The 23,572-nt window shown below is 38.3% G+C and overlaps 1 protein-coding gene across 5 annotated transcripts in view; it reads right to left on the bottom strand.

Moving 5' to 3' along the window:
• Positions 1-23,572, bottom strand: part of CPEB3 (cytoplasmic polyadenylation element binding protein 3) — a 166,804-nt gene that overhangs the window by 37,774 nt on the left and 105,458 nt on the right. For 2 of the 5 annotated variants that reach the window (XM_065407241.1, XM_065407239.1), the window contains exons 4-6: positions 22,843-22,866; positions 15,312-15,479; positions 13,466-13,555 (exon numbers count right to left, since the gene is read on the bottom strand). In XM_065407241.1, the coding sequence (XP_065263313.1) occupies positions 13,466-13,555; positions 15,312-15,479; positions 22,843-22,866 (282 nt within the window). The remainder of the gene's footprint in view (positions 1-13,465; positions 13,556-15,311; positions 15,480-22,842; positions 22,867-23,572) is intronic. The other 3 variants (XM_065407238.1, XM_065407242.1, XM_065407240.1) reach the window with 2 other exon arrangements.

Below are 23,572 nucleotides of genomic sequence, written 5' to 3' on the forward strand. Positions count from 1 at the left end.
TGGAGATTTTAGCATTCTGCAGTTTACCCATGTTGAAAAATAACATGTCCCAAAGTCATAGTCACTCCGTATTATAATCATCTCCATAGAAGTCTATTATGCTGTCAGCACTCTCAGTCATCAAAAACGTGTTCTATTGCTGACAGCTTCAGCACTAGTTTCTTATCAAACCATGGTCACTTTAACCAGAACTTCACTGCAGTAGAAAAACAAATAACTGTTTTGGATTTTCAGCCACGTGTGTATTGCTTTCCCATTCTAGCTGCTCAAGCGTGTTTCTTTGTCTGTAAAGTCGACTGGGATTCTCAAGCTGCATCTTTTTCTTCAGTGGCAGAAGATTTCTCCAAATCTCTAAATCACTCTTTGTAACTCCGTTATATACTTTCTTTAAAAGAACAGAACATGTGGCATTTGGGGAGTGCTGAGCACTTTTTAGGAGTTTATAATTCACAGGTTTAACTTTTAAAAGCTTTTATCAAATTCTCTAACACACCAAGATTTCTACTTCATTAAGGGAAGGAAATTAACTACCTTGCAAGCATCATTGTATAAATAATGTATACTGATGCATTAATGCAACATTTTTGTGCTGTTAAACATTATGCTGATACTATGTTACTGTAAGAACACTATTTGAGTTATTGCAATGGATGTTTTGTCAGCAATTCCTTTACAATACCCTGCTTATAAGAGTTTATAATAGACTTTGGACTCAAACTTTGCTTATGTGACAGGCAGTGACAACTAGCATGGCATGTACTCTAAGTGGCACACAGGAAAGTTTAATATGCTGTGGGTCTGGAGTCTGTGGACCATCACCCCATTGTAATATCCTTCCTCTGCAATGTCTCTCTGTCAACTTAAAAGTGGAGTTTGGTGCTTCATAAGAAATGTTGCATGGTTATGCACCAGTTACAGTTACAACTGGTGGCTCTTTGTATCTTGGACCACACAATACCATGATTGAGAGAACCAGTTTTACTCCAGGGCCAGCAAATTCACAGATTGACATGTAGGCTCGTATTTAAAAAGGTAGGCTCGTATTTAAAAAGGTAGAAAGAAGCATTTCAGGAGAATGGCGTTTGCAGCTGTTATGGAAAAGGGGCACAGGTTTCTGAAGAAAGACTGGATGACCAGTCAAGCTGATCTGATTTCAGCAGTCTGTTCAGTCTTAAAATAAGCTGTAGGGCCTAATCCAAAGATAAATTATGACAATCAGCTGTCTAGAGCACTAACTGCTTTTATTGGTCAGGAAGGCGTGTTGAGAAAAGATCCATGGACTGGTTATTTCCTAGCAATAAATATCTCTAACTTGTCCACTGCAGTCCTTAGGAATGCCCAAACACTTCCTAATACCCTACTTCCCCACTCTTATATAATTGTGGACCTCAACTACATTACAAACTTTTTGTAGTCTGTTGGTCATTGCTGCTCTTCAGTAGTGGTTGGAAGTTCCAATCCACCAAAAATTGTGATCTATTCGTCTTTCAACACACTAAAGTCCCATTAATTTAAATGGAGTTATACAATTCTATCCTGGCAACATATACCCATGTACTAGAGGAATGCCAAAGTTTGCTTTTGGGATACCTCTATTAAGAAAGGCTTGACTGACCTTTATTGAAGATAAAAATAAACAGTAGTGTACCTTAATGTCAGCTGTTTCCCCCTCCTGTGAAATCCTAGGCTTTCTGCATCCCTTGCTATATCATTACTATGATAAAGGTAGTAGAGACCGGGGACTCTGAGCATGTGCCAACACACTAAGTAGTAAATATCTGAAAAATATTTTCCTACATTACAAAAGCATATTAAAAACCAAACATGTTTACTGGTTATCAGAAAACAGTATCAGAAGTAATAATCAAAGAAAAGCAACAGATGGATTGTGAAATGAACTTTTTTGTTTGCTTGGGGAAAAGAAGGGGTGTACTGCTAAATACAAATTTGTTCTGAAATTCACTTAAATTATTTTTCCAAAGACACAATTAATGAAAATCTACTACAGATTTTAAATCAGTGGTAGTTGAGACTATTTAGTTCAAGCATACAGTTTCACGTCTAGCATCATCACATACTATTCATGCTCTGCTTTAATTTAAAATAGATAAAAAAGGATCAAGCCAGTCCTGAATTTATCTTTGTGACACCTTACTTTGCAGACAACATGGAGGTGATGAGACACTATTTTATCTTCAGGATTTATTATCCTGAAGAGCAGTAATTCCTTTTCCAGTTTCCTACTACCTCAAATATCATACCATAAATACCTCAGCATTGCCATGCTGCTTTGAAAATAGTAAGTATCTGGAGTGGTTATACAACAGATTTGAGTCAGTGGTTTTAAGTATTAAGTGTTTCCTTTTAAGGGTTTGAAGGGAAAAATACAGTGACATGACAATGTATACTGCATCACTGAACATCTTGTTTACATAATTTAAACAATGTTCTTTTATTTCTACTTATGTAATAAGGTGAATAACAAATATTAAGAATTAAAGTATATGCATGGTGTTTGTTTTAAAGAAAAAAGTCACAGTCTCAGACATCTATGATTTTTGTTCACTTATAGAGCATTGTGTAATATGTACAGTATCATTACATTCACATACCCATCTAATTTTGCTTTCTATTCTGCTTTCCAAACTGCAATCTGTTTCTATGCCAGGATTTTTTGTATATATATCCACTCCACGGCATATAGTATACAGCTAGTGAACAAAATTTGACTACTTTAGTTACATACTGACCAACAACAAAAGACCGCATGAAGAATAAAGACTACAGACAGCTCTACAAAATACGCAGTTTTAAATATTAGGGGCAGCAAAATATTTATTCATCTATGTTATAGAAGTGACCACAGGCAGGGAGGAACATACATTTTCCAGTCTGTCTAAGGCAGCAGCTAACAGTCTTAAGCAAAACTTCCCCCTAACCTATCGGTCAAATTACTTTTGAGGAGAGTTTAAGAAGAAAGAAGACTAAAGCTTCCAGAAGATAATCACCAAGTTACAACAAATATGAGAAAACTTTATCCTGTTAAGTAGTTTAAGCATTAACAAAAAGTTGATCCAAGAGACTTCTTAAACAATTCTTTTAGTGTATATTTTAATTAAGAGTGCTAAAGAAGAAATTAAGAAATTCCAAGAAAAGGCTTTGGAAAGATGGGCTTTTCTGAAGATCGAAGCCACCTTTTGGATGGATAGAAAACTTGCCATGATACTTAAGTTGTATAGTTACTGAATAAGCACCTGCAGTAAAAGGAAATACCTCCCCAAAATTTAAAAGGGCCAATGGAAAACTGTGAAATATGTGCTTTTGGGTAGATCAAGCCCCTCAATTCAACCGAATGGAAGAGTAACTTATAATAATAAGCCAATTGTTTCCAGTTTACTGTTCTCTCTCCCCTAAGAGATCCAGTGATTCACTTCCTGACTTAAAAAGGAATAACCTTGACCCACCCACCCCCTTGCCTGTTTATATAGTGCATAGCTGTTGAATTCTCCATCTAGATTTGAGTAGAGGTGCCCTGAAGGGGGGCAGAAATGCCTTGGTAGGCTATTCAAAATGCTCTGAACTTTAGTATATTTATCTGCAATCAAGACTCTGCTTGGGATCATATACTCTGAATTTGGAAAGAGTCTAAATGTGCACTCTAGCCTATTTTGGACATGTCCATCACTAGGGTCTTTGAAGGTGGTGGATAATATCCTGGGAGACATTTTAGAGGATCTGTCCATCAAAGGAGAGATTATAGTACCTTCTGAAGAACTTCTAAAGGTAAGTCCAACTTTGTATCTGTTCAGCTGATAAACTGTCAATGGCCAACCTTGAAGAAGCCTCATAATCTTGCCTACAGAGTTACATAAGTACAAGCTGCCACATGACCCAGCTGAGGCAGACTTGTTGTGGTTCTTGGGTGAGCCCAATGACAAGAAATGAAGGGATTCATCATAGAAAAATCTCTCCTAAGGAAGGTATGCCCTTGCAACTGGAACGTAGGACCACCCCTATGAATTATGTAGGCTAAATGCTGGTGAGAGCAGAGTTGTCTTGATTGATCCTGAAGCTCGAATAACAGCTGTAGAACTGTGCAAAACATCCCTGTTGAGCTGACTGACCTTGAATCAGCCAATCACCTAGAGAGTGATACACAGGGAGTCCCTGTCTTCTTAGGTGAACTGCTACCATATGCAGGCTTTTAGTAAACATCCTTGGAGCTGTAGAAAGGCTGAACACTTGAACTCTGAATTGATGGTGAAGTCTGTTGACAACAAAACAGATACCTCTGTGAGCTGGATGAATTGACACATGGAAGTAAGCATCCTGCAAGTCCAGAGTAACAAAACAATTCATAGGATCAAAGAAGGGATTATGGATGAACTTGTTGAGATGTTTAAGATCTAAAATTGAACACCATCAATCTTTCTTCTTTGGTATGAGGAAGTAGTGAGAACGGAACCCTTTGCCTTGAAACTCTGGAAACACCTCCCCTACTGCACCCAATCAAGGAAGAGTATCTCCAAGCACAGCAGGATTTCATCAGAAGAATCCCTGAAAAGGCATGGGGTGGCGGGGCAGAGTTGTCAGAGGCTGAAATTGAATTGAGTATCCTTTCTAGACAATTTCAGAGACCTCTGGTTGATAGTAATTGCAGCCCGTGAATCCACAGAAAAAGAAAGGCAAGTGTCAAAGGGAAGAGAGAAGGGATAAAGATCCTCTATAACTGGTCAAGGACTCTTGACCAAAATATTAAACATTCAAACTCTGGCCTGATGAAGAGTGCACTATCCCTGGAGAAAGAAGGCCTTCTTCTGAAAGAGGTCTTTTTCTAGGGGAAAAAAAAAAAAAATCAGGAGCCCATCATTGATAAGGATATGACAGAGGCCTTTATCTGGAGAATGATGAAGCCACTTTGCTTTCTCTGTCACAGTGTGTAAAGACTCAGAGACCAAAGCATCACTCTGGAGTCTTTCAAACAGTGAAACACTTCATCAGTTCTAGAACGAAAAATGTCATGGCCCTCAAAAGGCAGGTCTTCAATAATGGCCTGAATCTTCTTTGGCATACCTGATGACTGCAGCTGTAATTTTCTTCCCCTAGTGACCACAGTTTGACCTGGCTGGAGTGTCAGAAGTATCTACTGAGGCTTGTAGAGCTGTCTTCACCAACTCACTTTCTGATGTCACTGCCTTCAATTAGTTTCTGGTCTCTTGAGGAGGTCTTTCAGACTGCTGTAAAACTTTGTCCCCTTTCAGAAAATTATTTTTAGCCAATAAGGCATGATAATTGGCTATACAAATCCGCAAACTAACTGACGAGTAAGCTTTTCTTTCCCGAAGATCCATCTTTTTGGTCTCCTTATCCCTGAGTGTAGACCTAGGGAACCCAGAAACTTAGGTTTTTCACGAACTGCCCTTACAACCAAAGATCCAGGTATCTGGGTGTACCCAAAGTACCAGATCCCTTAGGGGTGACTTGGTATCTGCAATTTGCCCTGTTAAGAGGTGGCCAAAATAGAAGCTGGGGTCTGCCACATGTTGTTAGCAGCCTCAAAAGTATTCACTTTTGTTAATAGGCAGGACCTGAAATACAGTAGAATGTCAGAGTTAGGAACACCAGAATTACAAACTGACCGGTCAACCACACACGTCATTTGGAACCAGAAGTATGTAATCAGGCAGCAGCAGAGAAGAAAAAAAAAAAAAGCAAATATAGTACAGTACTGTGTTAAACTACTAAAAAAATAAAGGGAAAGTTTAAAAAAGATTTAACAAGGTAAGAAGACTGTTTCTCTGCTTCTTTTATTTAAATTAAGATGGGTAAAAGCAGTATTTTTCTTCTGCATAGTACAGTTTCAAAGCTTTATTAAGTCAATTTCAGTTGTAAACGTTTGAAAGAACAACCATAATGTTTTGTTCTGAGTTACGAACATTTCAGAGTTACGAACAACCTCCATTCCCGAGGTGTTCATAACTCTGAGATTCTACAGTAGTCTATAGTGAACTTATTAGATGGAGTCATGACCTTGTCAAATGATGACAAAGGGCTGATCTTCACTACGGGGATATCGACGCTGCTGCAATCAATGCAGCAAGGGTCGATTTAGCAGGTCTAGTGAAGACCCGCTAAATTGATGGCAGAGCACTCTCCGGTCAATCCCAGTACTCCAGCTCCCCGAGAAGATTAAGGTAAATCGATCGGAGGGCATCTCCCATTGACGCAGTGCAGTGAAGACACCAGGGTAAGTCGACCTAAGCTACGTCGACTCCAGCTATATTATTCACGTAGCTGGAGTAGTGCAACTTAAGTCCACTTACCCTGGTAGTGAAGACAAGCCCAAAGATATGGCTAGAGCAGGAGTCGGCACCCTACGGCATGCGTGCCAAACACGGCACACGAGCCAATTTTGAGTGGCATGCTGCCTGCCCGGTGAGAGGAGGCGGCGGAGGGGCAGGAAAGCACCACGCTGTGGGGAGAAGCGGGGGAGGGGGGAAGCTTGGCTGCCGCAGGACCAAGCTTCTGCCTCCTGCCCCCGCAGGGGAGAGCGGTGGGGGGGGGGGTCCTGGCCCCCAGCCCCCCTCAGCCCCCCCCCCCACCGCTCTCCCCTGCGGAGGCACGAGGCAGAAGCTTGGTCCTGCGGCAGCCAAGCTTCCCCCCTCTCCCGCTTCTTCCCACAGCGTGGTGCATTCCGGCCCCTCCTCCTCCCCCTCCCTCTCCCTGCCGGCGATTGCCCTTGCGAGGGGGAGCGGGAGCGGGAGGGGGAGCAGGAGCCGAGCCGAGCGCAGCGTGCTCCCTGCTCCGTAGAGCAGGCAGAGAGAGGTAGGGATGGGCCTTGGGGAAGGGGATGGAACAGGGCATATCCCTCCCAGCCCCCTGCCATGAGCCACTCAGGGCAGGGGGCTGGGAGCACCCCCACGAGCCGAGCACCCCAGCCTTGTGCCCTGCACCTCCACACACAGCCCCAGCCCTCTGCCCTAACCTCGACTCCCCCCCAACACCCAGCCCTCTGCCCTGAACCCCCCCAACACCCAGCCTTGTGCCCTGCACCTCCACACACCCCAGCCCTCACCTCGAGTCCCCCCCACACCCAACCCTCTGCCCTGAACCCCCCCACCCCCCAGCCTTCTGCCCTACACCTCCACACACACCCAGCCCTCTGCCCTGAACCCCCCCCACACCCAGCCTTGTGCCCTGCACCTCCACCCCCCCAAACCCTCTGCCCTGACCTCGAGTCCCCCCTCCCCCAACACCCAGCCCTCTGCCCTGAACCCACCCCCACACTCAGCGGGCTGAGCAGGCTGGCAGCGTAAGATCAGCATTTTAATTTAATTTTAAATGAAGCTTCTTAAACATTTTGAAAACCTTGTTTACTTTACATACAACAATAGTTTAGTTATATAATATAGACTTAGAGAGAGACACCTTCTAAAAAAACGTTAAAATGTATTACCGGCACGCGAAACCTTAAATTAAAGTGAATAAATGAAGACTCGGCACACCACTTCTGAAAGGTTGCCTACCCCTGGACTAGAGAATAGGCTAATCCTTGTATTCCTACATTACAGTGGTTCTCTACCTGCGGCTCAATCAGCGCAAAACTGCAGCCCATGTCACATCCTCAGGGCCATACAAGTTGTATATGTATTGTGTGGATGTGGCCCACATAACAGAGAGCTGCATATACGGCCCACAATGGTAAATATGTTGAGAACCACTGCTCTATTAGCTCTTTCCCATCAATATGAGGTTCTAACTCACCAGTTTGCAGGAGCTCTTGATGAAATGATTAGGATTCTCCAGCAGGATCCGTAGGAGGTGGCAGCAATTTTACTCTGGACCTCAATGCAGCCAAATAAGGAGTTGATGGAAGAGGCTGAGGGTTCCATGGAAGCTAAGAGGGCTAGGTCTGCACTGTATAAGAGGAAGGCATATCATGCCACAAAGATGAGAACCAGGGGATTTAAGACCTCTCTGAAGCATGCTAGCAGCATGAGCTCTCATAGAGCCAGCAGATCTCTTCTCCCAGAGTTGTCTCTCTCGTAGTTTGGGCACTTGTTGAAACTGGGTTCAAAACGAGAAGAGACTACTCTTGAGGGGACCCCTCAGAATCAGCTGTACTCCACATGCATTTTTCCATTAAAAAACATTTTAAATGAGCATCAATGAGACCTCCGTGTATGCTTCAAAAAAGCATTACATATTTGATAAAGATGTGAGACTCCTCTAAACAAAGCAAACATTTTGAATGTGCATCATTAGCAGCAAAGCTGTCTCAGGTAAGGTAGATTTTAAAGTCCAAAGACCTGTTTTCCACCACCAGATTTACTCTCAGTACAGAGGCAAGACTAAAGACAGAAATGTTAGGTTTTATTTAAACCGGTTGCCTAAAAACAATAAAAAAAACACTATTAAAAATTGCACTAATAACAATCCTAAACTGTCAAAGCTACAATGAAGCAGAAAGACCCCTTATGTTCCAACTTGCTACCACAGGCAGTGTGAATGAACTGAGTGCCAGTTGGGGCTGATCCATCTTTTATAACCTTGCTGTAGGGGTTGAAAGAGTATACAGGGTGTACTGCACAGCCCCAGTGGACACTGCTGGCTAAAAGATTCTGGGCTCATGTGCAAAAGATACATGTTTCTACAATGGGACCACATGGAAAAATACTCAAAGAACTTGCATTGCTGATATCTGTATTGCATCTGTGGATGGATAACTTCAATTTTCACTCAAGTCAATATGGCATTATGATCACTAAGCTTATTTTTTAAATAAAGATATTTGTGCTGCTCAAGGACTTAATGGTATTAGTATTAAATAGTATTAATTAATATTAAATAGTAGACTAAGCCAAAAAATGTAGTTCTAGTACAAGAGATTGTTATATTAGGTAGGAGACCACCTCATGTCTACAAAATCCAGAAAAAAATTTTTTATAGGAAGATTAACTCTATATCACAAAATTTCTGCCTGATGCTCTGTAAGCTATGCTTGGATGCTGTCATACAAGTTGTGCACACAGACTCATTTTTGCCTGTGCACCAGAAGAACCACCACAAAATACGGTGTTCCCCAAAGGAAACTGGCCAAAATGTCCAAAAAGAGGTTTTGATCTTCAAATGTTTTATAAACAGTTTCAATAAAAATGGAAAAGCATAAATTTAAAGTGATGGCAGCATCCTTTTATGGTTAATTACAAGACATTAATTAATCTTAGAATCTCATTTTGGAATTCTTTAGTGTTTCTGCATACTAAAGTGCATTGCTGAGTGGACTCCTGTTAAACAGAATACATTGTACTAAATATTCAGAAAATATAGACCAATGGCTCCTCTTGGATTTTAACAAATGGGTTTATACTTATATTACTCCAGTCTTAAACTTGGTCCATTCACTCCTAGTAAAGTAAGATAATGACTTCACAATAGTGCTTGGTGCAGTTCCATGTGTGGTATTTTCTTGCTGGTGAAAAGAGGTTACTCTTTTCCCCTCAGTGTCCCCCATTAAGTAGCGTGAACGGAATGGAGGAATGCAGATGGTATATTTCACCCAAATCCCTCAGAAGCACTGGAAGGTGACTGGTGGGAGAGGAGATCAGGACAAAAGTATTGGAAGGGAGCCAGGGAGGGGAGGAATTTGGGGCAACCTCACTCATTCTTCCCTTCCCCTCCATTCACTTAATCTCATTTTTGCCTGTGTGTTTAATTCCACTCTGACCTCAAAAGCCTCCCAATTATCACATTAGCTCCACCCACCCCACATCCTACGTCTTTTTCAGTCCCTGGAGCCCATTTGTTCTTTCCCCATCTCCTCCCCTTCGAAATGGGGAATGGATGAAACCAGAGGCTGCCTTCCCTCCCTCCCCTATTCTTGCTAGCCATGATCCAGTGAAGGGAGCAGCACTCAGGCACCTTTTTCGAAGGTGTCATAGCAGCTCCCACTAACCATGTGAATTTCACAGTCACTTTAGTCTTCGGAAAAATAAATACTTATCACAGAGAAACAAGTAAGAGGGGAGATATTCTTTTCAAGTTTGCAAGCCAGTATTACATACAAGGAAAAGTAAAACTATTTTAAAAACATATCTGCTTAACACAAAATAATGTATAAGAAACAAGTTAATTACTGCATTTGGTGTATTGCTCAAGTTAAAAACGTTAGACTCTAGATTTACTGGCCAGTATTCAAAAAAACATCATATTTAAATTAAATGTCCAGCTTTTGCCTGAATAAAATAGATTACCAGGTCTAAAGTGGCTGAGTCATAGTTATGTATTGCTGCTTCCAGTATTTTTCTTTAGAACTTCTCATTATTTCTTGAAATCTCATAAGTATTTAAAAGAAAACTCAACCACAAATCACATTTAAATTCTCAAAACTCTGCAATAAAATACAAGTAAACGTGTTACAATTTGAGCATCTGCTTTCCCAAGACTACCACATGGCATTTATAATTTTGCCAGTCTCTTTTAGCATTTGTTTAGGATAGGTTATGAAGTATGCAAATCACCTAAAGAATCTTCAGGCAGCAGTAATAATTTGGCCTTATTCAGAAGCAAGGCATTTGATTCACCTCATGGGAGGCACTGATAAAAAAAACAGTATTGAGCATTTCAACACAAAGCAGAAAAATGCCATGCAAAAGCAGTAATTTAAATGTGCAAGGGACTAGAAATAGCCTCTTACACACATTGTCAGCTGCTGCTAACAGCTTCTCTTGTTCAAGTGCATAATCTACACATTTAGTGACAAAACAGCTGTGTATCACCACTACCCTCGTCTCCCAGCAATCCAGATTCTGTATTTACCAAGGACAAAATGCATACTATATAGATTGTTGTTTTTTACTCAGGTGGTTTTTTTTTTTTTAAACATCCATAAATGTGAACTTGTGATTGATAGCCAAGCCATTTTAAAAATAGAAGGCAGATGCATACTTACTCATTTATGCAGTGAAACCAATTTAGAAAACCCTTTAAAATATATGCAGACAATTACAGTATTTTGTAGTGTTAGACAAAATACATGGTTCAGTCCTTTCAGTGTCATGTCTGATGAACAAGGCCAGAATTTCCCGCAGTTTTTTTGTTACAAATACTCTGCCATCACATAAGTGTCAGTAGGCTACGTTGACAGTACTCTACACTCTAGGGCCAGGTTCTATCCAGGTATTTACATAGCCTCATGACTAGCAGATGGATCAACCAGAAAAATTCATGAACTTTTTCTGATACTGCAGTAATTGAGGGTGCCACACAGAAGGCCATCCATCATATGTGACATTGTGGAGAAGTTAAGAAAATTCTTTGCATTGGTCTCCACTACAGAGGATATGGGGGAGATCCTCACATGCGAGCCATTCTTTTTAGATGACGAATCTGAGGAATTGTCCCAGATTGAGGTGTCAATAGAGGAGGTTTTGAAACAAATTGATAAATTAAACAGTAACAAGTCAGCAGGATCAGATGGTATTCACCCAAGAGCTCTGAAGGCACTCAGATATGAAATTTCAGAACTAACAACTGTGGTATGTAATCTATCGCTTAAATCAGCCTCTGTACTTGATGACTAGAGGGTAGTTAATGCAATGCAGATTTTTTTAAAAAGTCTCCAGAGGCAATCCTGGCAATTACAGGCCAGTAAGGCTAACTTCAGTACCAGGCAAATTAGTTGAAACTATAGTAAAGAACACAATTATCAGACACAGAAACACAATATGAGTCAATATGGCTTTTGTAAAGGGAAGTCATGCATCACTAATCTATGAGAATTCTTTGAGGGTGTCAACAAGTATATTGTAAGTCAAATATACTTGATCAACAGGCTTAGTACAATTACAAGTGAATCCTAAAGACAGGCATGCTGGAAGGACGATGCTGAAGCCCTGATTGATAACTAAGAAGCCAGTTATAAATAATCAGGAACAGTTGGGACTGACTGTTTAGCACTTTCAGACAGACATTCTAGAGCAACTGGCAGGGGCTTTGAAAGCTGTTTCCCATAATAGAATCATGACAGAAATAGAAGAGAGGCTGGATTCCCTTGTCTTCCGCTAAAATAGATCTTACTCAAAAACATTTTTACAAGTCTGACAGTAGACTGATTTAGCCTCCCGGAATACAGAACAAATCTGATCCTAACTAATGAAGTCTCATGTTAATCTGCAACAAATTTGTAATTAAATTAGTTATTCACAAAGTCACAGCAAACAAACTTGTGGAGGTCTAGGAGATATCAGGTCCAGTAGGAACTCATTTTACCTCTTGGCTAAAGCTAGAATAGGAACTCTCTGACTAGAAAGAACCTAAACCTGTGTAAGGCACTACATTAGTTAGTTGCAACTTTTAGGAACTACACTCAAAAGCATATGTTCACTTCATCTTATTTATACATGAGCAGATGTTCTAAAACAGTGGTTCTCAAACTTTTGTACTGGCGACCCGTTTCACATAGCAAGTCTCTGAGTGCGACCCCCCTTATAAATTAAAAACACGTTTTTATATATTTAACACCATTATAAATGCTGGAGGCAAAGCGGTGTTTGGGGTGGAGGCTGACAGCTCGCAACCCCCCCATGTAATAATCTCATGACCCCCTGAGGGGCCCCGACCCCCAGTTTGAGAACCCCTGTTCTAAAATAACCACTGACAGCAGTTTTCTTTTGAGACAGAAATGTCCTAAATGGTATTTGCAGGAGACTTACTTGTCACAAAGAAGTTACCATGCCTCAAGCAGTTTAAAAAACTTCTGGTAAGAGTAGCGGTTTGCACATAAAAGTGCATGTAAAAAGTATAGTAGGAGTGATAGCTCAGTGACCAAACACAGTACAATGTGCTGCCAAACCAGCCTTAAGAACAATTGTGAATATTTATGGCCAGGGGAGAATGGAAGGATCTCTGAATATGAGTGCTAACCCACCCTTGTGGCTACAGATGGTATGCTATATAATAGTTACAAAAATGCAGGAGCTGTGGGTATTCAAAAAAAGAAGGAATGTATAAAGCCAAGAAACTCTCCCAAACCACCTCCTCCCCAACCCCAAACTGGTCTAAATGACATTGTTTCAAAAGTTTCAATGCCATGGAAGCCTTGTTTACATTAACATTCTTATTGTTGCTACTAACTGGCAGAGCTCAATTAACAGGGGAAATTTTGCAACCCTCCTCCCAGAATAAAACTAGCTTAAATACAAATTCCTGATTCACTAAACTGAGCAACCTCCACTAGCAGAGTACAATCAAATGGGACTCCATAGATTCACTGTTGAAAAAAACCTTTTTGTTACATGGACTGCAATTTACACAAGGTATCTGCAGAAGAATTTTAATTGAAAGAGACTGCAACCATCTTAAAGAGTCAAAGCTGGTGGTTTTAATGGATTTAATGTTTTTAAAGCAGCAGCAGGCATTTGCTTGTTCCAGAACAGCCTGTGTAGACTTATTTTAAGCTAATTACCTTTAGGTGGAAAATATGACTTGCTTTCAGCTTTGTGAGGCCAGTCCACCACAAGAGGTCCAAACCTACGAAAGCTGGCAGTGATTTCATCTACAAAAACAAATAAGGAATCTTAAAGAAAATCTGAAGATTAAAAGTGGCAAAACAAACATTCTTGCTTAAGAAAATGTTAGAGACTGAATTTTCTGAAGCTACTGAAAAAACAGGAAAAAGTGAAATGATGAATATGTGAACCTTCTTGAAATAAATATGCTTTTTTACCTCTACAATACTTTGTTGCTTAAATACCACTAGTTTTGCCTTTCACTATGCAGCTTCACAGACTAAAAGCAGATGTGCAGCACTGTTACAAGACAGAATTTTCTGTATTAGTAGTAGTAATGATGAAAACCAGAAGCCTTAATACAGATTTGCCACATTATTTTTTTAAAACAACCAAAACAAGATGAATCTGAACCATCTTAACTCTCAGACTTTGGGGATTCAAAATCTGGATCTGAGATTTCTCAAAGTATGGGATACTCAGAATCAGAAACTGCATTTGATCTATTAGAAAGGGTGTGTATTGCAAACACTGATCTGAACTCTGAATTCTGGTTGAGGCCTATCTCTAGATATTTGTGGTTAAAAGTAATTAGCTTACCAAACAAACATTATTTAATCACTGTTTTAAATACAGACATACATACCCCAAAAAATCAAACCAACCAAAGAAAGAAAAAAAGTTATTCCACATTTACAGGCTGTTTGTTTTGCATGGAACTGTAACTTTTCTGAAATGTTTTTGCAACTCTTTTTATAGAAAGAATATTAGTCTTAAACAAATGGATCTGGAAGAAAGGAAAAGCCCAAGTCTAAACCAAGATTTCATTATTTTAAAAAATTCCCTGTACTATGCATTCCAATAGAGCTTTATGAACTGTAACTCACAGCAAAGGTTGGAGATCTGGCTTCTGTTCCTGTTGGAGTTGCTTAAACAGAAACTCAAGACTCAAACCTCTTGGTCAAAATAAGTCCCATGGGAATATAGGGCAGTGTTTTCACAATGTTTGATGTTTAATATTATTTCTTTCATAAGGTATTAAATGGTTTGGCAAAAAGCTTACTACAAAGTCAGCTTCAAAAAAAGCCTCTCTTTCCCTTGTGATGCATCCTTAAATTCCAGTACATGCTTAGTTAATAGTGGATTCTTGGTGTGGTAGGCAGGAATTGAAGAACATCCACAATGGACTGTGGTGAAAATAGGTGTTTTATTAATAAAACAGATACACAATGCAAAAAAATATGATTGTTGACAATAACCTAAATATCTTTTTGCAACCACACTAAATAGGTCACATTTATAAACTGATTCACTGTAAACATCTGTTAGAAATACCCAAGTAAGTGGAGTCTCATTTTATTAACTAAAACCTATTTTTATTACAATGATGGACATATTTAACAAGTATAGGCTGCCATTTTTCTCTCTTTTTTTTCTTTCCCACCATGATTAAGAGATGAAATAGTCCAGGACTTTTGAGGGCTTTCACCAGTCATTTAACCCTGTATTTCCATCAATTTCTTCACTTTATGTATGTAGACACTTTATATACATAGACACACACCATTCCTGTGGAGGTTACGTGCTTACTAGGGCATATCAATCCATTACTCCTCCACAGAGACTGCCAGCCTCTTCCAACCTATAGCAATCTGCAAAAATTCCAAGCAGATTCCCAAACTCAAGTTGCCTTTGTAATATCACAACACACTGCCAGCCACATAGCCAGGAAAAGTCAGGATTTTTATAAAAGAAAACCAACTCCCACCCCCACCAATTGTACACATCACGGATTCACAGTACCTTCATCAATGTCAGGAGGCAGACCTCCAACAAACACCTTTCTAGAATAGCGTTCCACTCTTTCACCATTCTGACAGCGAGTTGGAGAGCTGAGACCCGATGATAAAGACTGATCACCGTGACTGTCGTCTAGGAAGCCATCTTCAAAAGGAAAGAGTGAAGACCGACCTGTAACAGATTTGGGAGTTTCTAGAGTTAAAATTTTCTGGAGAAATAAATGTTCCTTTAAGAACCCAGGCCTACTTAAATCTGCCTTTTTTTAAAGTTATGTTTTACTTCAACCGAATTAACAGTTTACTCTAAAGGCCAGATATTGCAAATGGTACCACACATTGTGTCTACCACCACCATCAGTACTACTGTCTTCAGTAGGACTGTTGGTGGTAGGAAACAATATGTGTGGTCATGTTTACAGGATAAGCTGCAAGAGCACAGCCCTCTCATATGCTAGTGCCCATCACTATCTAGATTATAAAATCAGCTATTGAATGTGTGCAAGATTACAGTTGCCTTTGTTTTGTAATAAAATGAGGTGATAGGTCGGTTTTTACGTAAGTAGGTAAAACATCTTTTTCAGTGTAATTATAAGCACACTGCTAAAGCAGTTATGTTTTTAATCCCACTCTCCCTTTCTTTCCTTATTTAGTCAAATTACAAAAATAAATATGCAACAAAAATTCTCAACTATAACTAGCTCACTATCTTAAAACACAGACTCTTCTATTAAAGACATTCCACTGTTGCCAATAGCCAGCATTCAAGCAAGTGTTTTATTATAGGTGTCGTTTACATTTTCCCAAAGCTACAGTTGGATAACCTTTAAGTATGAAATAGGTATTTCTTCTAACTTGAGATAAATGTTTCAGCTATAAATATGGAAACTATTAACTACAGCTGGCTAACAAATGAAAGCAAGGAAAATGATCTGCTTTCACTGTCTAGCACTGTTACTCAGAGAGCCTTGTGAGTGAGATTTAAATTTAAAACAGACCCTCTCAAAACTCTTTACTGTGAAGTTTTCAACAAAAAATATTTTCACTGATTCTTAGAAATTAATGCTACAAGAGATACACAAGATCATTAGGCTACTCCACTGCTGGATTGTTCCCTACAACGTATTTTCTAGTGTTTTTCCCCAGCTAAGTTTAAGTGTGCCAAAAAGCTGTGGCTATCACCTTGTCCCTCAGGAAATTCAAGTGAGGAAAGACCCAGAACAGAGAGTCAAATGTCAAAGTGAGAACAGGGGAGTTTGAACTGAGTGGAAGTTGGGTAGGGTGGTTTAGCAAGAAGCTTAATTGATTAGCAGGCTAAAATATTTTAAAAGTCCTTTATCAAATAATTAGATAAATCACTAAAAAACAACCAAACAAAAAACCTTATTCTCTAGAAGAAAAATTACACCTAGCTCAAGCTAGTACCCTTGCTGTTAACACCCAGTTTGACCATGAGAGTAGTAGACTAGCAGCAGAATATTCAGGGTGGGTACTACACAGTTTACTGCAAAGAATGAGTGCCAAATAACTACTTGGCTTGTGCCCACCTAATGTAAGCAGCTCATGACTCTCATAGCCAAAGTACAGCATATCTGCAGTCCAGAGTTGCAGAAGTGGAGGAGCAGAGGGATGCAGGGTCTGCATATAAGGAACATCATAGAGCTTGCCCACTTCTGAACCAATTTCCCTGAGCAGCTGAAGAAGCCAGTCTCATGATTGGGAGAGACTTAGATGGAATGGAAGGACTCCCTCATTTAGATGGGACCCATGTTCAAACTCTGATGCAGCTGAATTTTCCCTCATATAGAGAGGCAGTTGCTCCAGGGGATGGATTTGTAATTGGAAGATGAACACATATTGTAGAGGATTTGATTATTATAAATATAGATAGCTGGGTATGCAGTGACCAGAAGAAACACTCATTAACTTCTTTATTGGGTGCAAAGATGTTGTATCTCATGAGACATCTAAACAGACTTCCAGATAGTGCTAGGTAGGAGTTGGTGGTTATGGTACATATTGTTATTAATGAAGTAGGGAGGTATAGAATGGAGGAAAATAGGAACTTAGGGAGCTTAACAGAAAGCCAATCGGTGCTGAGGAGCACTCAAATCAGGTAAAGGATGTCAATAGCACAAAGGTATCCCTTGTATCTAGCAGTAAAGGATAGGCTAGAAATTACAGCTGAATTGGGCAGGGACAGGTTAAGATCAAAGGTAATTTCTGTTAATTTAACAAGGTTTCATACTAAAAAAGTTTAAAAATAGGCACTTGGTCAAAAATAAAAACTATAGATGTTTACATACAAATGAGATGCTTAAAGGCAAAAACAGATGAACTAGAATGTCAGGCAACGAAAAAGACCTTGACGTAACAGGCATCACTGAAACATGGTGAAATGGCAAATGTCAATGGGATACTGCAATATTTGGCTACAAACTATACAGGAAGGACAGATTAGGTCAAGAAGGTAAAGGAGCAGTAGTGCTGAACCTAAAAGATTGCATATACTCTAATAAGATAAATATTCTAACTGGTGATAAAAATCCCAAGTTATAAGAATACAAATATCCTAGTAAGGTTATATTAACAGCTTCCAGAGGAGGAAAAAAAAGATACTGAGGGCATAATGTTGAGAGAGATCAAAGAGGCAAAGTCTAATAAAACTATAATGGGGACTTTACCCATATATAGTCAAATATAATAGTAATAGTTAAATGTCACAGCGAGACAAGGTTTAGAGAAGCAATTTTTCAAAACCTTGAACAACTGTTTCATGGAATTGATAGATTTAGAGAACACAACAGGAGAGGTTATTCTTGACTTAGCCCAAAGTAACACACAGGATTTAGTTGAATGCGTGTGATGTGTGTATAGGAAATTCGGAGGCTTAAGATGCAATTGCAAGAGCAAATAACTAAAGATATAAAAACAAGAAAGTATATCAGAAGTAGAAATCCTGGGAAACAACTGGATGCTGGACCACCATGGGATAGATAAAGGGAGCAATTGAGGAATAGAAGGATAAGGCTGGAAAAATAAATTATTTCCTTGCAATTGTCAAAAAAATAGTAGGTTGGGGTAGGCATCTCCTCAAAATTGTTTAATGAAGACAACAACAACAACGAGGCAGTAACAGAGATTGAGGTGTCAGAAGAAGAGGTTCTGGAACTAGTTAAATTAAAAAGCAATAAGTCACCTGATCCAGATGATACATCCAAGAGTTCTGAAGGAAATCAAGAATAAAGTGACTGACTTAGTAGCAAAAACAGGGCATCAGCTACTATGACAGATGACTGAAGATTAGCAAATGTTGTACCTATATTTTAAGAAGGCACTAGGGATGATCCAGAAAATTACAGACCAATAAATCTTGCTTCTATACCTGGTAAGTTGGTGGCAACAATAATTAAAAATAGAATTAAAAGACACCTTGAAGATCATGGCATGACACGGTCTAACCAGCATGTCTTCTGCAAAGAAAAATCATATTTCACTAATCCATTGGCGTTCTTTGAGCAGTCTTATAAAATAGTGCATGAAGGAGAAACAGTTGACTTAATTTATTTGGATTTCCAAAAGACCTTTGACAAAGTCTCTCATTAGAGGTTACTAAAAAACCTAAATAGTCACGGTGGCAGAAGGAATTACCATCATATATCAGAAACTTAAGAAATTGTCATTTACTATATGTTGATATAGCACCTAGCACAAGGCCCTGACTTCACTGGCCCCTAGGAGCTGCCAAAACATAAAATGTTAACCAAAAATAAAGGATATCTTCCACTGTTTGCTGTGTTGTTGTAGCTGTGTTGGTCCCAGGATATGAGAGACACAAGGTTGGCAAAGTAGTATCTTTTATTGGCCAAGTTTCAGTTGGTGAGAGAGAGAAGCTTTTGAGCTTACACAGAGCTCTTGTTCAGGTCTGGGAAAGGTAATCTGTCACAGCTAAGTACAAGGTGGATCAGATTGCTTAGCATAAGAAGTTAATATGTTTGAATGGTCTCTTACATGTGAAGCGGGCAGTTTACACCTCACATGTCTGTCACAAAATGTGGAATACCTCATCCAGTGCACTAAATGCCCCAATAACTATGTGGGTGAAACGAGACAATCACAATGCTCTCGAATTAACTCAAACAGAAAATTAAGACAAAAACACTATCACCGATAGGCAAACACTTTTCACAAATGATCACTCTATATCTGACATATCTGTCCTCGTCCTCAAAAGAAACCTGCACAACCCCTTCGAAAGATGAGCCTTAACAACAATACTGGATTTATGGCTCATTACAACACTTTATAACCCACTTAACTCTCCTTTCTCCGAGACTGCATAGGTATTAACTGCTTGCTTAACATATTGGAAGAGACCATTCAAGGTGAATTCCTTATACTAAACAAGCTGTTCAACCTTGTACAGTAGAACCTCAAAGTTATGAACACCTCGGGAAGGGAGGTTGTTCGTAACTCTGAACAAAACATTATGATTGCGCTTTCAAAAGTTTACAACTGAACACTGACTTAATACAGCTTTGAAGTTACTATACAGAAGAAAAATGCTGCTTTTAACCATCTTAATTTAAATAAAACAAGTACAGAAACTGTTTCCTTACCTTACCAAATCTTTTTTTTAAACTTTCTCCTTCGTTTTTAGTAGTTTATGTTTAACACAGTACTGTATTTGCTTTTGGTTTTTTGTGCACCTCTGCAGCTGCCTGATTGTGTACTTCCAGTTCTAAATGAGGTGTGTGGTTGACCAGTCAGTTCATAACTCTGGTGTTTGTAACTCTGAGATTCTACTGTATTTAGTTGTGACACTGAGTATCTTTCCCAGACATGAAGAACGCTGTATAGCTCGAAAGCTTGTCTCTTTCACCAGCAGAAGTTGGTCCAATAAAAGATATTAACTTACCCACTTTGTCTCTCTAATAATAGATCAGAAACTTAAGTTTTAATTGCTATAATTTTGAGAGGGTTCATTAAAAGCTTTTATCTATATATTTTTATATATAAATAAAATAGCCTCTGCAGAAAAGTTTTATAAGTATAAGACAGCTCAATGCTTAAAGCAATTTCCTATATATATGAATTCATAGTTCTGAAAAAGCATAAACATCTAATATAATGTGGTGATTTATAGTTTTATATGGCAGTTGACTAAGACAGAAAAAAATGGATGCAAATTTCAGGAGAAATCTAAAGAGCAAGATTCATTAACAAAAATAAACAGTTCTTTACTCCACCAATTACAATATGAGTATTTCACATGGGAAGAAACTGAGATGGGATGAAGAAAGATCTTTTAGGTGAAGAAAGGATATTGGGAGTCACAACTGTTAGAACTTGGGTCTTTTTTTTTTTTTTTTTTTTGCCTTTACTGTAAGTTTTATAGTGCTTTAATTGTATACCCTGTCACACAGTCACCATAGTTAGTGCCACATTCTAGGATTTTCACTCACCTAATAAGACATGTAAATTGAAATTTCTGCCTGGAGATACAAGAGTGGTTAATGGTATCAAAGTGACTTTTTTGGGGGCTAAGTTTTAATTGCTATAATTTTGGGAGGGTTCTCCTCAATTTTAAAAGATTAACTTTCTTCTGCATTCCCAGTGCTGACATGCATAGATGGGGCCCATAGTTCCATACCCTTGTTTTATGCCTATGTTAATTACAATGGTTGTATAACAGACTAGGAGTACTGTGGCAGTGAATGAATGCACTGAAGGGTTTATCATGTTGACATATTGCCCACCTAACTAGAGATTTTTTCCCTGGAGGACAAAGATATTAAATTAAAAATGCAAGATGGATACTTAGTTATTAAAACCTACTAAAAATTCCAGCTTTAAATGTAATCACATTCTATGGCCAAGATTGTCTCCCTACATAATTTCAAATCACAAGCTCATGCAATCTATATACCTGTCTAGCCTCTGATCTGTCCACCTAAGTCTTCAGTTTTTTTCACAATGTAATGCAAAACTCTGGATTGCACCCAATAAAATAAAATACTCCACCATGATATAGTCAGTGATATATTTCACTGCCTAGACAGAACTAAAATGCATTTTTAAATTATTTCAGTGTCATGTAATCAAAAATAAAGAGTATTTGCAAGTTATAGGTGCCAAAATCTACAATCCGCAGCATTGTATCTTATATTCAATAAGCCATTTAAAAAAAATATTTTAACTGCTGTTGTAGATTTTTTTTTAAATCTATATTTTCCCTTAAAAGATTTTCTAAATAAAGAGAAAAAATGGTTTTTAAAAGGTCATTCAAATTTCTGAAAGTTTAGCTAAGTAAAAAGGTGGTTCAAACCCTGGAACTGGAATAAATCAATACTTCAAGCCTCAGAATTACAGTTCCTTACCAGCAGTCTAATTTCATTATTGTTGACTAGTACCATTGATATTAATTGCTCATTTTCATGACTTTTAAATTCACTTAAAAAAATTGAAAGTCATTGTCCTATAGCAGTGTTCTTATTTCAAGAATCTACAAACACTGAAGTTGTCAGCTCTCACTCAAATTACTATGTGTACCATTGTCATCTGACTCATGTGTCTGGTCTTCTCTTATACCGCATGTGTAGGGTTTGAATTAGCAATTCATCAAGACACAAAAAAATTTGAAACCATCCTAGGATCAATCAATAAGCTCATATAAACTTAAGAGCTTCTGTTTAGTTGATTTTTTAAAAAGCTTTATACTAGACACACAGCATTAGCTCTTTATAGGAGGCACAAGATAGTTACAATGTAATACATCTCATGGCACAACAGCACTGTGTATCTACATACAGGGTAAATTAAAGGTACGGGGGAGAGGGGGGTCAGGGTTGGGTGGTTAACAAGCTTGAAATTGTCCACAAAGAATAAATATGTAGCAGCACTTTATGATAGATGTACTATCTTTGCAAATTATTTTCAGTTTCAAAGTAGAAAAAAGTTTCCTGAATGTTGAGATGTAATACAAGTGTTTAAATTTAATCAAGTTTTCCTTCATTTGTTTAATTACAGATATGTAATACTAAGAAAGATGACCAGTGTGGGCAATGACAGTATCTTGATTGAGACAATCAAATTTATTTATTTACTGAAAGAAAACAAATCTCACTAATGCAGAAAAGTGTTCCTTTTGAAGCTTATCAATGAACCAGTTAACATTACATTTTCAAAAAATACAATGAGAATTTGAACTTATTTCCCCTTTGGACCACTAAACAATATTAAAAGCAGCATATCAATCACAGAACACGTAAATAACCTAAGATCCAGTTTGTTGCTTAAAAATGTAAGCTACTGGTTAGAAATCATCATTTACTGTTTTAAATTATGAGAATTAAGAGCTTTATTTTGAAAACAAAGTAAAAAAAAAATCAATTGAGATATTTATGGCAACTGATGAACCAAAGAGATTGAAAAATTATTATATTGTCATAACATGAACAGCACTAAATATCTGTTTCTCCCACATCCTTAAGTTGGCAGGCAAAACCTTTAACACATTTTTATTTTATTTTATTTACCTCTTCTCCGCCCATAGCTCCTGGCTGCATGTAAACACAGAAGAGAATTGTTGGTACTTTTGTCATGGAACAGAAATTAAATTTAGATTCAGAAATAAGGAAAATGTAGATTTTTATGTTTTTCCCTTTGCACTCTCCCCGCATTTTTTTTTAAGAATGTAGTTCAGACATTTCAAACAACCCTAAAAAAATACCTTTAAGAAGACATAGCCAAGATAAAATTCTAAGCACATATGCCATGCAACATTATTCCAGATAGCAAAGAATATTTTAAAATTATGACGCCACACAAATCCTTCATAGGTGTTGGAAGGGGTGATGCACATAAGCTATAGTAATTCTAATTAAAGGGAGTAATTGTGCAGGAAAAAAACATTTATAGTTTTGAAAAACTATATTTAAACATCAAGGGATTTAAACAATTAGCCATTCTACAAAAGTGATATAAATTCAATAATTAGTAGGTCATCCAAACCTGTTCATATTGATTTGAATGGCTACAATATACAACTTGAATTTTTTTATGAATAAATCCCAAAAATTATAAAACTATTCTGATATCTGCATATTGCAAAATGAAGTCACACACACAGTATATGATATAAACTGAAATGGCTAAATGCATTTAAATTTGCTTTCTGAAATTTTAATGCATCATAGAATAGTTTGGAGCATTGTATTTCAAAACTATACTGAGAACTCAGCCCAACAGAACATATCTGTGCCCTTC

Source organism: Emys orbicularis, chromosome 7, assembly GCF_028017835.1.
Source record: "Emys orbicularis isolate rEmyOrb1 chromosome 7, rEmyOrb1.hap1, whole genome shotgun sequence".
Taxonomy (NCBI): Eukaryota; Metazoa; Chordata; order Testudines; family Emydidae; genus Emys; species Emys orbicularis.